Source organism: Benincasa hispida, chromosome 10 (genome assembly GCF_009727055.1).
Source record: "Benincasa hispida cultivar B227 chromosome 10, ASM972705v1, whole genome shotgun sequence".
Classification (NCBI taxonomy): domain Eukaryota; kingdom Viridiplantae; phylum Streptophyta; class Magnoliopsida; order Cucurbitales; family Cucurbitaceae; genus Benincasa; species Benincasa hispida.
This window is the reverse complement of record NC_052358.1, coordinates 8,730,553-8,746,678: the sequence shown is the minus strand read 5'-3', so window position 1 is coordinate 8,746,678 and position 16,126 is coordinate 8,730,553. Positions and strand designations below refer to the sequence as shown.

The 16,126-nt window shown below is 31.7% G+C and overlaps 1 protein-coding gene across 1 annotated transcript; it reads right to left on the bottom strand.

The window, feature by feature from the left end:
- Positions 1–14,639: 14,639 nt before the first annotated feature.
- On the bottom strand, positions 14,640–16,126 carry LOC120088602 (peroxidase 2-like). The gene is made up of 4 exons (XM_039046012.1): positions 15,880–16,126; positions 15,601–15,789; positions 15,318–15,483; positions 14,640–15,227 (listed from the first exon to the last, which is right to left on the bottom strand). Exons 1-4 carry the CDS (start codon positions 16,090–16,092, stop codon positions 14,782–14,784), a joined length of 1,014 nt encoding a protein of 337 aa, XP_038901940.1. The 5' UTR covers positions 16,093–16,126; the 3' UTR covers positions 14,640–14,781.

The window sequence follows — 16,126 nt, the reverse complement described above, 5'->3', positions numbered from 1 at the left end:
GTTATTTTTTACTATTTTCATGAATAGTTTTACATTTTTCTAAAGATAACTTATTTAAATATTTGGAAGAGGAATGGAAGAAGCCTAACAGGACGTGATCCCTACAATTATTTATACTAAATTTATTATTCTGAGTATAAAGTATAATTCAGGTCTTTGATTAATGTAAGTAAAAAATAATATATAGATGTAGATGTGTTTTGGATATATATGTTGAATTCAAATGCACCGTTTTTTTTTTTTTTTTTTGGTAAAATAATATTTTGAATTTAATATTAGAGAGTTGTGAAAGAAGACGAGGTTGTAGCTACCTAATCCGGATTATTATTGGAAATTAATTTATAAAGTTGTCTCTATCCAAAAAAATTATAAAAAGAGTGTCAAATTGTGCAGTTACTTTTTCTGAAAGGATATTATATGAAACCTCAAACCATTCCTTTGTTTTCTTCCTCTAATCCAACTTTATCATATGGAAAGAATCCAAATAGTTAATACTCTGTCCATATTGGTCTCATACGTTTTCAAGATATTTATAATACATAGTAGAATAAGAGAAAAAAATCTAAAAAATATATTACATTTTTAAATATGGATGAGTTGATTAGTCAGTCTTTGAATTTTCTTTTAAATTTTTAATTTCGCCCTCGCTTCTTATCTTCTTGTACATTTCCCTTCTTCGGTTTTTACTTCTTTCCTTTTTTTCAGGAGAATTATGAGGCTGAGTTTTGTACCCAAGACTTGAAAGTACTCAATTCATAAGTGACTTAACACCAACAAGCCGATCATCAAGTTTGATTGTTATAACAAATAATGAATATAAATAACAAATGAAAGTCTATCAGTAATAGCCACTAATATTTTCTATCATTGATAGCTTAATATTTGATTATATTTTCATAGTTAATAGCCACTTATATAAATCTATCATTGATAGCCAACTTAGTGAATTTAATTAATAAAGTTGAATCTTGAACTAAAATGTAACTGGAATGCCTAGAAGTTATCACTAACAGCATGTTTATCAGTGATAGAAGCTATCATCGAAAAGAAAAGGGATTTATAAATATTTGAGAAGGACAAGAAAAGGGTAAAAAAGTGTCTAATGGCTATGATTGATAGAAGCTACTACTAATAGCATGTTATCGATTTTAGAAGCTACCACTGATATCACGTTATCGGTGATAGAGAACTATCACTGATAGCATGATATCAGTGAGATCATTAATAACATCTTATCAGTGATGTTATCAGTGAAAGAAGTTATCACTGATAACCATAATATGAGTGATGTTAGTGATATCGATGATAGAACTTACGTGATATCTATATATCGAGTTTCTTTCTAAGGTGATAACTAGTAATCAAAATCTATCATTGATAGCCTTAAGTGTTAATATTTCAAGGTTGATTCTAATTGATGACAGTCTATCAATGATAGCGACTGATAGCTGCTATCAGTGATAGACATGATAAAAGATTATTAGTGATAGCTAATGTGGTAATCAAAGTTGTGGGTCTTCTTTCAAAGTTGATCACTATTTATAAATCTATTATTGATTCCAATTGATGAAAGTGACTCAATGATAGCTATTGATAATTGATAGCAAATTAAAAGCTAATATTTCAAGATTGTATTAATTTTTCTTAAATTGAAAGCTATTGCTGATAGCAATTATCATCAATAGCAATTGATAGAAGCTATCAGCATAGCAGCTGATAGTAGCTATCAGTGGCTATCATCGATTGGTATTGATAGCTTTTAATTTGAGAAAACTTGGAAGAAGCGAGCAAAATGGTGGCTAGGCATGATTTTTTTAGTCTTTTACTATTTTTGATCTATATATGCAATTATTTTATCCTTATACTACATATTCTATTATTTTGAGCTATTTATGCAACTAGCCTTATTTCCAAAAATTTTACTATCTAGAACTTTAGTTTAAAATTATTTATCATCTTTGCGAGTTAAGAATCATTAAAAAAAAACAATATTTCTTTGTTTAAAAATTTATTGGTAAATTTACATAGAAATAATTGAGGATTTGAATATGATTTTGTTTTTTTTTTTTTTTAAATTATATTCAACCCTTACTTTAAATCTTGAATTTTTAAATAGTATATAGACTTGGATCAATTTTCTGTATCGATTGTTTTTTTTTTTATTTCAACTTTTTAAAATATCAATTTTACTCATTAAACTCTGATTAAATTCCAAATATTATCTTATTGGTCAGAAGTCTGTATTATTTTTCTTATGTTGATAATGTAATCTAAACAAACTCATTAGTATTTATTGGATCTGTTGTATTAATTTAAAAACAGAAAGAAGAATTAAATAAATAATAATATAAAATAAAATGATTCTTGTTTTAAAGAATGGAATAAAAAATTGAATAAGATTTGGGGAGAAAATGTTGTTTTTTTAATAAAAAAAAATGATATGTTTTATAAGATTATGAGAAAAATGAGGAGTTGTAAGTAAAGTGGAAAATGGATGCGATGCACGGTTTTCCAAAATTTGCGTTGAGGGATACAAGTGGAAGCGTGTTCGACACGTGACGGTAGCCAGTAGGTGCAGCCCTATTTAATGAATAAAATATTAGAAAATAATGATAATAATAAAATAGAAAAAAGTCTGTTTTAGTGGTCCCCTCCCGGGCCATTTAATCCGATCAAGTTGGTCAAAATCACGTGTGATTTTTACCAATTCAAATCATATCGTAATCCCATTTTACAATTTAATTTATATATGGTTTATAATATGTTATTTCGAAAAGGATAATATAGATATTTCACTTTCTAAAGGCTTTGAAGTCTCCGTTGGATGGCGTCTGACTTGTCAGGAATGGGGAGCGTTCAAGATAGCTGAGAATTGCCAAGAAGGATCCACGAACTTGCATATCTTACTTTTTTTTTTTTTTCCCCTACTAAATTCTTNTATATATATTTGAAGAATTTGGTTTTAGATTTTTTTCCTTTTTTTTAAATGGAAATTCGTAAAACCCAAGGGACAAAAGAAAACAACAAATTACCGATAATAACATCCAAAATCCAAAATCCAGTTCAAGAAATTGGAATATCAACATCGATCAACATCTTCGAATAGAAAGAATAAAAAGACAATATATATATATATATTAGTAAACCTAGAAACATACTGGTGTGCAATATTAGAAGGAGACAAGATCCAACTGACTTGGCGAAGCCTAAATTTTCTCAACTACATCCTTTACATGGTTTTAGAATTTAACCTCTCTCTATATAGATTCAATTGTAAATTTGGTTTTAGAGAACCTTAGCTTCTATAGTTCATAGTTAAAATTTAATTTGTATATATAGTTTGATAAAATTTTCCTAAGTTTTATCAAACCACATGGATTATTATGAGCTTTTTATCAAACTATAAGTACAAAATCTTAATTTTTAAAATCATACGACTAAATTATAACTTTCTTCAAACTATATTGACAAAATTTGTATTTTACCCCCACAAATTGCATGCACGCACACTTTTTAAGGTTTAGTTTTAATTTTATTTTTATAATTTAAAAAGTTACATATATTAATTAAAATTTATTAATAATATCTTCGGTATTCATTTTCTCTTTTTACTTTTCCTTAAATCCCCATACAATTATCTAATATAATTTTCTATTAAAGTACTCATTGGTAATTGATATGATTTTTTATCCTAAAAATGGGAGGTTGAATCTCCTATCTTGATAATTGTTATACTAAAAAAAACTAATATACAACCTCAACTCATTACTACACAATAGTATTAACATGGTAGAACAAAAGAATAATTTATGTGATATTTGACCAAACTTGTTATCTAACATTTTATTGTAAACAAATTTTAATTGCTTTTGAGATTTACGTTAACTTTTAGTAAAAATGCGAGATGACTTGTATTTTTAGATGATTAAGTTCTAGATGATTTGTCTAAGATGCTAAATAAATTGGTCAATTTTAAATTTAAAAATCTAAAGTTCTAATTTCTTGTCAACCGAGTTAGGTGATTTCTATTATACAACCCAAAAAAGATTCAATACAAAGTGTAACTTTGATGAGTATGTTCAATCAAAGACACTAATGAAAACTTTTAAACCCAGGAATACAACATTTCATAGCAATGTAAAATAAATTTAAAAAAATGAAAATAAATGTAATCCACAAAAAAAATAATCCATAAGAAGGGATGGGGAGGAAGAGAAAAAAGTACCTAAAAAAATCTTATAAATATCCCAAAATTGAGAGAAAAAAACACTTAAAATATGTTTAAGGATGAAATTATGTCTAACATGTGTTGATCAAAATGAATGTGAAGTAAAGTGTCGATAAAACAATTTGTCAAAATAATGAACGACCCGAATCTTATAGTTGAGAGACCTGTAGCAAATAGCTTTACCACCTAATTTAAAATTGAAATCCTAGATTTTTCAGCATTGCTAGCTTATTTGATAACCTAATCTTAAAAAAAAAAAAACGATTCATCGGTTTAATAATTAAGAGTTAATAGAATCTTACTTGCATGGACCAAAGTAGACACTTTTTAAAAATTAAGGGATTAAAAGAAACATTTTTAAAAATTTAAGGACTAAAATAGAATAAGATTTAAAGTAGAGAGGCTAAAATAGAATTTAAACCAAAACAAAACCATTAAAAATTATAGTAATGATTATCCATATTAGAATTCTTTGATTGCCGAACAAGATAAGAATCACATTTTTCTTTTTTCTTTATATCAATATAAAGTTTATTGTGTTTAAAAAAAAACTATACGTTAAAAATAAAATGTGACAAAACCAATGGAACCCCAATTCAAAATTTAACTAGGTTGATTTGGACAAATCGAAACCAAACTAAACTATATCGGCTCAATTCAAATTATGATAGAAAATCAATTTGGTTCACTTTGGTTAGTCAGTTCGATTTATACTATTATGGATCCGTTTGATAACATTCTCATTTTTCATTTTTTGAGAAGCAGACTTGTTGATAATTTGTTCCAATTTGTTTGTTTCTAAATTTTAAAGAAACGTTTGTGAAAATAGGACCAAATTTGACCGAATTTTATTTCTGTTTTATATTTTATCGTTCCTTATATGCATAAAAACCAGCCTTGGCTGTTGGTAGAGTATACGTCTAGTTCATCAATCTTACTAATTGGCTGTGAGTTCAATTCCTAAGTAATGCATTTTTGTTTTATTTTTTCGATATCTATTTTATTTTATTTCATTTTTATATTTTATTTATTTTCTTTAATAATTTTGCAAATTTTTTTTTTAAAAAATAAGATTTTCAATATTTATATTTTAATTTTATTTTTAAAATTTTCCAATATTTAAAATTTATACATTATTTTAATTTTTAAATTTCAGACTTTCAATATATAATTGTTTTTTTATTTTACAATGGGGATGTTTATATATTATTTTGCTATATTTATATTTAATTTTTAATTTAAAATTTTAACTTTTTCTAGATTTATATATTATTTTAAAATTTAAATTTTAAATTTTCAATATATATATATTAATCTTTTTATTTTAAATTTTGCAATATGCATATTTAGATATTATTTTAATTTTGAACCTTTTAGTACATTCAAAATCCGCTAGAATTTTACACGTACGTGACCACAACAAAATCTCCTATATATTTTAAATTAAATATTTAATAATATCAAATAATATTAAATATCTTCAAAATAATATCTCATACTAAATGATTTATAATATTTAAATCATAACTAAATATTTATCTCCTGCAGAATTTTTAATTTGAATCTAATCCTAATTAAATAATTAATTATTTGAATCCAATTCAAATTAATTATATAATTCTTCCGTCAATTATATAACTCAAATTTATTTAAATTAAATAACTTTATATGGATCTCATCCAAATAATTAATTATTTGAATCATATTCAGATAAATCAATTCTCTATATTATAAAGTTACAATTTGAATTTCTTTCCAAAAAACTTTATAACAAATCATGTAATTAATTGTATTCAATACAATTAGTATTTTCTCTCATAAAATCAAATTTTCTTTCAACATATTTGATCCTTGTTGATCTTGGATGAGCTAGCAAAGGGACCTTATGAATCTACATATTATAAGCTTCAATGATCTGAGATTAATTAATTAAATTCTTTAATTAAATTAACCTTCATTCATTAACTACATGACTAGCTACTTTAGACCTATAGTTGAATTCTTCCGTACTGTAAGACAAGTTGTGTCTGTGGATTTAATCAATATAAGCAAATCAATCATTCACGAGTTGTTCATAATTACAACTGGGCTGTCCATTTTACCCTTGTAATTACTTCTTTTTCTTAAATACCATTGATTCCTTTAATAAACAATTAGTTTATGATCCAACCATAAACTTAGTCCATCTCGAGTAAGTGAGAGGATGTAACCCTTTGTTTAAGTCCCGAAATCAGCACTTAAAAGAACTACTCATACTTACCCTATACGGGAATGAGTTAATTCCATCTTGTGAAGTTATGTTTCCAGCTTCCCATTTAGTCAAGTCCCCAATATGGTAGGCTTATTGGGTTGAAAACTTGGGTCATTCTCACCCATAAAAATCGAGAGATTAACCTCATAGACAGAAGTTCATAAATCACCCAGGATTAAGATCGAGTCGCACATGATCATCCTATGAAATATTAATCTCATAAATTAATGGATTTACAAAGAAAGATTAAATATTCCGCGGTCTGGTCTTATACAAACTCTTTGTATAGGATACCCTTACTCACATGTCTCCATATGAATGGTTTGGATCAAACTATTTGTAACTATTACAAACTAAACCATATCCATAGTATTATCAGGATAAGACACCCAACCTTATCCATATACTATACACATTTTAGGTTATCTCTTGAACATGATCCAACCTATATGTCAACTATATGTTGTTCAAGATTACATATGCTAACCTTGAATTTTACTAGTTAATGGATAAATTAATATTTCATAATTAATAATTAAATTAATAAACTAATTAATTATGAGGCTTTAGGGCACAAACCTCAATAATCTCCCACTTGCACTAAAGCCAGTGAAAATCGATTAGACATGTATCCTGGGGCATACTCTATACTCAATATGATCTCCCACTTGCTCTAGTGAAAAAGAGACATGTCTTGTAATCCTAGAGATTCTAGGTGGTTCTCAAATACTTTATCCTAGAGAGTCATTTTATATGAATCAAACGTTTGTCATTCAAAGTCATTCTGGTAACTACCATGATACTTTCTCTCCATATGTCTTACTCTAGACAATGGTGTTTCTTAATATCCTTAGTCTTAGTCTTTGCACCACTATTATCTCATAAAAGTGTGATAGACTAACTCACAATTGAAGCTTTTTTAGATCTTTAAGAATATTTTATGGCTACACAAAGTTTTGCTTTACAAGCAAAAACAATTGTCTTGTGTACCAACCTCCACCACATAGGATAAATTTATCTTACTGTAGATTTATCTAAATTATTTTTAAGTCCTAGTGTATCTTGTGAAAGATCATATCTTAACACTATACACAAAAATTTCTCACTATCCATAAATACTTTGAGAAAGATTTGTATTTTGTACTAAATAGTCACACCATTGATATAACTGATATAACTGTATATCAAGTCTTATTTATACATTAGTTGTCTCCTACTAAGAGAAGATAATTAATCATTTGTCGTCAGCACTTGAGATGTCTTAGGATACTCTTCTTTAGACTTAATTTCATATTAGAATGACACATTACCATTTCTTTTGAAGTTCTGCATGTAATATTTGACAAACATTTTATAAATGTAAGATGCTTGAGACTCACTTAATATTATGTCCCTAATTGATTATGTAGTCAAATTTTTATTCTATATCATTCACAATGAGTGATATGTCATTAACATAAAACATGAGAAATATCCACTTATCAATTAATGACTTTCTTGTCTACACAAGATCATTAATATTTGTTCAAAGTCATAAGTTACGATAACTCTTATCAAACCTCATATTTAAAGATCTAATTGTCTAACTCATTTCTCAAATTAACATATACAATTATGCAAACTCTTTGCATTTGACCTTTGAAAGTTGAACTGCTCTATTTGTCTATGTAGATGCATTCCTTAGATTATTTTCATTAAAACATCTAAACATTGATTTCACATATCACATATGCAACAATGAACAATGTTCAAAAGACTTTATAATAGCAAAGAATGAGAAAATTGATGCACAATCTAATTTCTCTCAACATGTTTCACCGTCTGTGATATTTAGTTTAATTTGTTCCTTTTTGAAGCACAACTTTTTATTCCAAATAAGGACTTATTTCCTTGATCTGATTAGATTATTTAAAGTGAGTTTTGCAAACCTTTTAGGGTTGTCGTATTTGTTTAATTAAGCAAGATGTTTTTCTGTATTTCGGCCAAACTATTCTACATCATGTTCTTACTCGTTTGCTCATTATTTTGTTGTACATGTTCTTCATCCGTTGAGTGCAACACTTCGAAGACTTTCACGGTCTTGGGGGAGCCTAAGTCATTGCTACCAGAGAAGGAATTCTCAGTTTTAGGGGGAGTCTAAGACTCAACTTCAGAAAAGGAATTCTCTGTCTTAAGAGGACCTAAGATTTGTCAGTGAAGATAGTTCGTTAATCCAAGAGGAAGATAATCAAGTTGAGAGAAGTCTCACACACTATCAAGTGTCAAAGTGTCAGACACTAATATTAACATACTTAGGGGGAGCCTAAGTTCAGTTGAGCGGGAGTCTCATATCTAGGGGAGCCTAGGTGACGTGTGAGTTAAGCTCTACATGAGCCACTGTAGTACTTGGTGTATTATAGATAATTACTACGTTGTGAACTGCTTAACTCTTTAATATTAGTGGATTATCTTTCCTAGGCACTCTGTCTTTTAGACGTAGGTATTTATCATCGAATTGTGTTATCAACTGTTGTGTGCCTTTACTTGTTTACTTGCTGTTGATAATTTTGTTGTTACAGTTGTGGTCACTGCTTTTTGTTTAATATTTGCATATCGAGTGACGAGTCATCCTATTGTCTTTTTCAATAACTTACATCATTATCAGTAAATGTCCCCAATGTTAGTAAGTTCATGAACCATGGATGTTCTGTATGCTCCAAACAGTTCTCGAGGTCTGATTGACCGTCCTAGGATCTCCGATATAATAAAAAAAATGCTTCTCGAACTTAGTCAGGATTTTAGGTATCTAATCATACGGTTTCATAGCTTTTTCTTTCTCTAATAGGACTACGGAGCTTCCATGGGACTGCCCTCTTCTTGGTGGTGCACTCCCGACGGACCACCTCCAGAGACTGAGACGACGAAATTACTTCGCTATCATCATCTGAAGGATACAAACAAATAAATATTTGTCATGAAAGACATAAACCCTAAAGAACCAATTACATGAACATCAGAAAAGAATACCTCGTCCTTCATCTCGATTACTGTAGGTACTGATGAACCACTCGTATCTTCGCCCTCTGATGATATCTTTATGGGGACAATACCTTCATGATCATGGATAGAAGTGGGATCCTCACCAAGTGGATCGTCTACGGAAGGACTAGGAATATATACATATTGGGTTGTATGTCCTAAAACTCGCAGTTTGTCATGTTAAACATATTCTATTATCAATAAAGATGTTATTGACGTTTATTCAATAAAACTGTTGTTGAATATGTGAATTGCACTTGTAAAGTCTAAATCAAATAAACTAAAGATCCATGACTATTATATGAATACATAAACTTTATGTGGAAACATAAGAATGGATCAAGTTCGGTAAATAACCAAAATGGTCTATAGTATATGAATAAGGCTGGGTACCTTATTCTGGTAATACTATCGGATGCGGCCCACTCTATAGTTGTTACAATTTGTTGTAAAGTGCTACAAACGAAGTGATCCTGATTCGTTCATGTATTGACATGAGGAGTCAAGGCGACCTATGCAATGAGTTTGCATAAGATTGGACCAACAAATAAGTCACTCTTACTTTATAACATTATTTACTATTTAAGACTGACTATTTCAAAGCGATGACCTGGGTAACTTAATTTAATCTTGAGCCAACTATGAACTCCTGTTTGTTTGATATTATCCTTAGATTTGCATGGGTGAGGGTTGGCTCAACAGCGCCTGCTCAATAAGCCTCCCATTTTAGGGGTAAGACCAGGTAAATAGCTGGGGACATAAGATGCAAGACGAAATTCACCCCTACCCGCTTTTAGGGATAGTAGAGAAGTTTTTCCCTTAAATGCTAACTCTGGGTCTTGCACAAGAGGCCCCACTCTCTCATTGACCCGAGAGGGACTCAGTTTAGTGATTGGATCACAAACCAATTATTCTTTAGAGGATCAGTGGGACTTAAGGAGCAAGATGTAATCTCGGGGGTAAAAAAACTTATGACCCAACTGTTATTACGAACAACCATGAAGGGTTGACTTACTTATCATGGTTATATCAAATGGACACATAATATATCTATAGTGAGAGGAATGCAACTACAGGCTATAGTGGATAGTCCTATTAGTTAACAAATATTGATTAACTAGGTTAAAGAATTCAACCGGTTAGTCTCGGATCGTTGGAGCCCATGATCTGTAAGTCTATCGAGTCTCCTTATTAGCTCACTATGGATAAAATTGAAGAACTAGGTGAAATAAGAATTTGAAATGTTCAAATTTGGACTTTAGGGAAAATTATATTTTATATGAGATATAATTTACAATTAAATAATTAAGTGAACTTTGAAGTGGAACTTCTAAAACGTGACACCTAATGATTACATGCTAGTGGAGTTTGAGGTGGAAGACATGCAAGATAGGATTTTGCATGTAATTTGTCTATAAATAGTTTGGTTTTTGAAATGTGTAAGAATAATACTTATTTGACTTTTGGTTGTACTCTTCCACCAAAATCTCTTTACTCTACACTTTACTAGAGTGAAATTCCATTGTCTTCACTAATAAAATGGTCCCTCCATCGTGTTCATCAACCAGAGAAAAGCGGGGATTTACCATTGATGGTGTCGGTCGAGGTCAAAGAGGATGATTGCGGTGGATTCTACTAAGGGTGTATTTTCTAACCCTTTATGCATGTTTATTCTTAGTTTTATGTAATTAGAACGTTATCGATCATTCGCTTCCGCTATTGCATGCTTTCTTTATGTCCTATCAATTGGTATCAGAGCATGCTTATAACGTTGTATTGCATATGGTGGGTGTTTTTTTTTCATTTATTGAATGAATTGTGGACTAAAGTGGATATTTTACGATTTTGGCATTAGTTTCTTTTAATTTCTTGTTGAAATTTATAATTGCCCAAATGTATATGAGCATTAATGTGTGGCAAAGGATCTGTAAATTTTCTAGAGTAATTAGAGTTGTTATTAGGTTGTAATTGCTCGGTTCCAATAAAGAGGACAACATCAATTTGGAGAAGAAATCAGTGCAGATTCGTTTGCTAACTCCCATACTCGAAATTGTTGATCCAGACCCGGCGACTCGACCCAACCCACCTGCATGCAAGCTGTCTTCTCCATGTCTCGCTTGAGCTCTGATCCGTGCACCTGACCCGACACCACAACCTGACTCGGTGGAGCCCCTGCACATGTTAGTCTCATTCATGTCCGACCCGGTTCCCGCCTCGCGTGCCCATTTCGCGACCCGTCGACCTGTGCGCTCTAGTCCGTTGACTTCGCCTTACGCGCTGACCAGTCGGTCCAGATTGTCTGGACTGGTCCGATTGACCAATTCAACCTGGTTTTTTGGAGTTCCTATTGGGGTTGATGCCTTAAATCTTGTAGGGTCCTGTAATTTGTAAACCTTGTATGAATAAACATTTATGTGATTAATACTATATGATATTTTATTCACTTCTGTCTATGAAATATATGATATTTTAGTTGCATTAACCACAAACAAATAAACTAACATCCATGGTTATCGTTGTAACTTAAACATGTATGTGGTGATATACAGATGAATCATGTTTAAATGATAACCTAAATGGTCTGTAGTATATGGATAAGGTTGGGTACCTTATCCTGGTGACATTACGAGTATGGCCTACTTTGTAGGTGTTACAAATGTTGTAAAGTGCTACAAATGATTTGATTCTAATTATTTCTGTATTAGACATGCGATCAAGGATATTCTATATAAAGGAGTTTGTATAAGACCGGACCACGAAATGTTTAATCTCATTATATAACGTCATTTGGCCCAGCTGTACTTATGAGAAATTTGTGAAGGGTCATCGTACTGTTGATTGGTTATATCCAATGGACACAGAAATATATCTATAGGTGAAGAGTGCAGCTGTCAGTCTTTAGTAGAGTGTCCGACAGTTAATTGATGGTAGATAATGTGATTAAAGAGTTTAATTAGTTATTCACGTACCATTGAAGCTTCAAGCTACAGGTCCATAAGGTCCACTTGATAGTTCAATGAATTTAAGTTGAGAATCAGTTTTTAGGTTAATTTGAAATGTTCAAATTAATAAGAGGGAATTTAATTATATATGATATAATTGACATAATGTATTTGATACATTATTGATTAATTGGAGGAACAAATATTTGAATATGATTCAAATATATTTTCTATGAATAAGATTCATAGTTATTAAATTTAATATAAATATGATTTATATTAAATGTCATAAAATAGAGAAAAAGAACCATGGTTTATATATTGTATATGATGCAATATGAAAACGATATGTTATAAATATAATATAATAAGTTGGTTATCATTTTTATTTATAATTAACCATTTTTCTTTCTAACCACCCTTACTGGGAAGTTATTCGATTTTATGGCAAAATGGAATAAATAAAATCAAATTTTATTTATTCATAAGTGAAGTGTTACACGATTTTAGTGACTACACGATTTCCTTGAGAGACTATACGACCGAGTAAGAAAGTCTATGCGATAGGCTTGATTGCCTACACGATAGCTTTGTTCATTCCTCGATCGTGTTCTTCCTCCAACTCCAAACTCCCCTCTAACCAAAATTAGTCAGAGTCCACCACTCATGGATTCCCATACCGAGAATACCAAGGTCATTAAGTGGTAGTGCCCCTTTTTGGTTCGAGTTTGCGTTGTTGCTTTCTGCTGTTCGAGGGAGTTCGTGACTTTTTCGACGCGTTCATGAACGAGCTAGTTCGAGGGATTAACGCGAAGGAAGGTTCTTCAAAGGTATAATATCTAAACTCTTGTTTATTTATTCAAAAGCATACTGTAATTTAGTTTTATGCATAATTTGTTCTGTTTACCGTAAATGTATGCGTTCAATCGAAATGGGATTTGAACGATCCGCTTTCGCTCAAAGGTTCTTTGTCAAAAGAGTTCCTTCAATTGGTATCAGAGCCAGGTTGTGTTATGATTTCCAAATTCTATTTGTTGTATTGAATTTTGTTTACAGTTTGGTGGGTTTTAAGTTTCTACAATGCGTTTAATCGTTAAATGTATGTGGATGTTGTTGATGGATAATTTCAAGATAGTTGTCTCTTTTGTTGCTTTCTGTTTACTTTTACAAAAGTTAATTGTAAGGACCTCTGCATTTTTGGGCATTATTTCTTGCAATCGAGTCTGTATTAGTTTAGAGTTTTTGAGTCATTCGTGAAGAAGCTTCAAACGCAAGAGTTTCAGTTCACTTTGATGGAGAAGACGAAACGATGGTCGCATCATGTAGCTTATGCTAGACGATTGTTTAGTTTTGGCTATGCGTTCGTGTTGAATTGTTCTGCGCGATCATGTAACATTTGCTAAACGATCGTATAGTTAATGCTACGTGATCGTGTAAAGTGTTTACTCGATCGTGTTGCATTGTCTACATGATCATGTAGACGCTCGAGGGGTAAACTATCGCACGGTATTTGATACTCGACGCAAGGCATGTGCGCTAAACAATCGTGTAGACTATCATACTCATTGCATAGTCAGTAGCTACACGATCGCATGGTATACGATAAAAACCTCATTAGAGATATTCAAAAAATGCACAAAAAGAATATCCTTAGTAATAATACCAATTTCAACAAAAGAAACCTCATTCTTATTAAGTAGTTGAATAACTTTGAAGGAATCAAATTCAACCTAAAGCGTAGGGTTATAAGCTAAAAATTGGGAAATAAGTTAGCCTTGATGAAGCTCTACTTGAGAGTCAATGGTCTAAGTGCATTTTTAAGAGTGATTTTTAAATGGTCAAAATTACTATTTTCAAGTTGATTCACTTCGAACACTTTGATAATCACTCAAAGTTAAATTTTTATTAAATTTTACATATTTAAATGTAATTTTCTTATCATTTTAAAATGACTCTCCAATATATCTAAGTGCAATATCACAAACATAAAGTGGGATAGGCCACTAAATCCGCGGCTGTGATGAGGTGTTTGTTAAAGTTTTTAATAATTAAATAAGGAAAGGGAGTGGGTTCATATTTGTAATTTTAAGGTGGCCGTAGTGGGTGGTGTGTGGGAGCCGTGGGACATAACGATTAAGGATGCACGAATCTCGAAGCAATTAAAAAAAATTTGAAAAAAAAGGGTTTAGCCGAAACCTCGTTGCGGGGAAAAGCAAGACACCCACGCTGCCGACTGATAGTTTTTTTTTAAAATTTTATTGAACATTTCTCAGACAACAAAAGAAGGGACCGGGCAGCCATAAAAACGACATTAAGAAACCATCCAACACAACTAAACAAAGTTACATAACATCATGTCCCTCATCACCTCTAGGCCTACTTGGATTCACTCTCCTACAGCTCAATCTAATCTCTCCTTTGTTTCCAGTTAAAGGGGTAATGTTTCCCATTTTAATCATAGACACACCAAAACTTTTGAAGAACTGGCCTTGGCTTTTCGCAAAACGGTTCACAATGGCGACTGTGTCAGCCCCACGAGTTGAGAATAGCTCTTGATCGCTCTGTAGAAGCCCCCGAAGCCCCTGAAGGTTGGTATAATAGTTCTTGTCAAATTTGTCTGGGGTCGTCGGATCGAAATTGGCTCGTGTCTCTGACCCACTAGAGCAAATTCTTCGGAGCTGCTCTCTGTAGGCTGGGTCTAGCGTTGGGTCTGGCCTGTTTGTGCCGTTGAAGTTGGCAAATCGTTGGCTAAAAAATGCGCACCTTGAACGCCCAAATGTATGTGCTCCTATTTAATAAAATTCAATCATTAATAATGAGTTTAATTAATGTAATCAGAATCAGCCGTTTAATTAAATTAATTTTAGTATTATTTTACCGGACAAAGCCACCAGATCAGTGGAATCCAGGCCGAAAACACCAAATTTGGCTTTGAGTGTATCGAGGTCTTCGAAGGGACTGGCAAGGTTGTTTGTGGCTCCTTCTCTATTGGCCGTTCTACTGTCTCTTCGTCCCAGTGGCACAATCCAGCTCGGCCCTCCAGCCTTAATATTCAAATGTATATATTACTACTTTGTCTATGATATTGAAAAAAGGTGAGGTATCTATTGTGCAGTCCAAACTGCACACTTTACTATTTATAAAAAGGGCTGCATGTATACCAGTACGATGGATTCTTTGGAGGCAATGGCTAAGATGTCGGCACAGGAGACAGTACGAGGGCAAGCCTTTTCGACAGCAGATTTGATGTCGTCGACGATGTTAAGACCTTGAATGCCTTGATTTCCTGGGGCATCCAGTTCACTCTCTATGCCCGGTGCATTCTCTAGCAAAATAGACGCATCACACCCCTACAATATTAACCCAACATTCAAATCAACCAAAAATAACACACACAAATCCAAAATCACACTAAGTTTGGTTATTAGTTAGTTACATACGTCAACAAAGCAGTCGTGAAAATGGAGACGAATGAGCTTGGCTCCAGCTCGAGCATCGGTTCCAAGAGCTTGTGCAACCACACCATTCACAATTTGGGGTAAATTAGGACATGTTTTAGCGTAAAATGAAGGGTTTAGCTGAGCCAAGGAGTCTCCCACCATCAAACCCACTAGCCAAAACAACGCCAAGAATACACTAAACTTACAAGCCATTTTTTGTGTGAATGATTATGAGACTGCTAATTCA

Bases quoted from the DNA above. Each gene is read 5' to 3' on its own strand.
- LOC120088602 (XM_039046012.1), bottom strand. From the start codon at position 16,092: ATGGCTTGTAAGTTTAGTGTATTCTTGGCGTTGTTTTGGCTAGTGGGT. The intron at 15,790-15,879 runs GTATGTAACTAA...TTAATATTGTAG, and splicing joins TTCACGACTGCTTTGTTGAC to GGGTGTGATGCGTCTATTTT. The intron at 15,228-15,317 runs GTAAAATAATAC...TTTATTAAATAG, and splicing joins TGATCTGGTGGCTTTGTCCG to GAGCACATACATTTGGGCGT.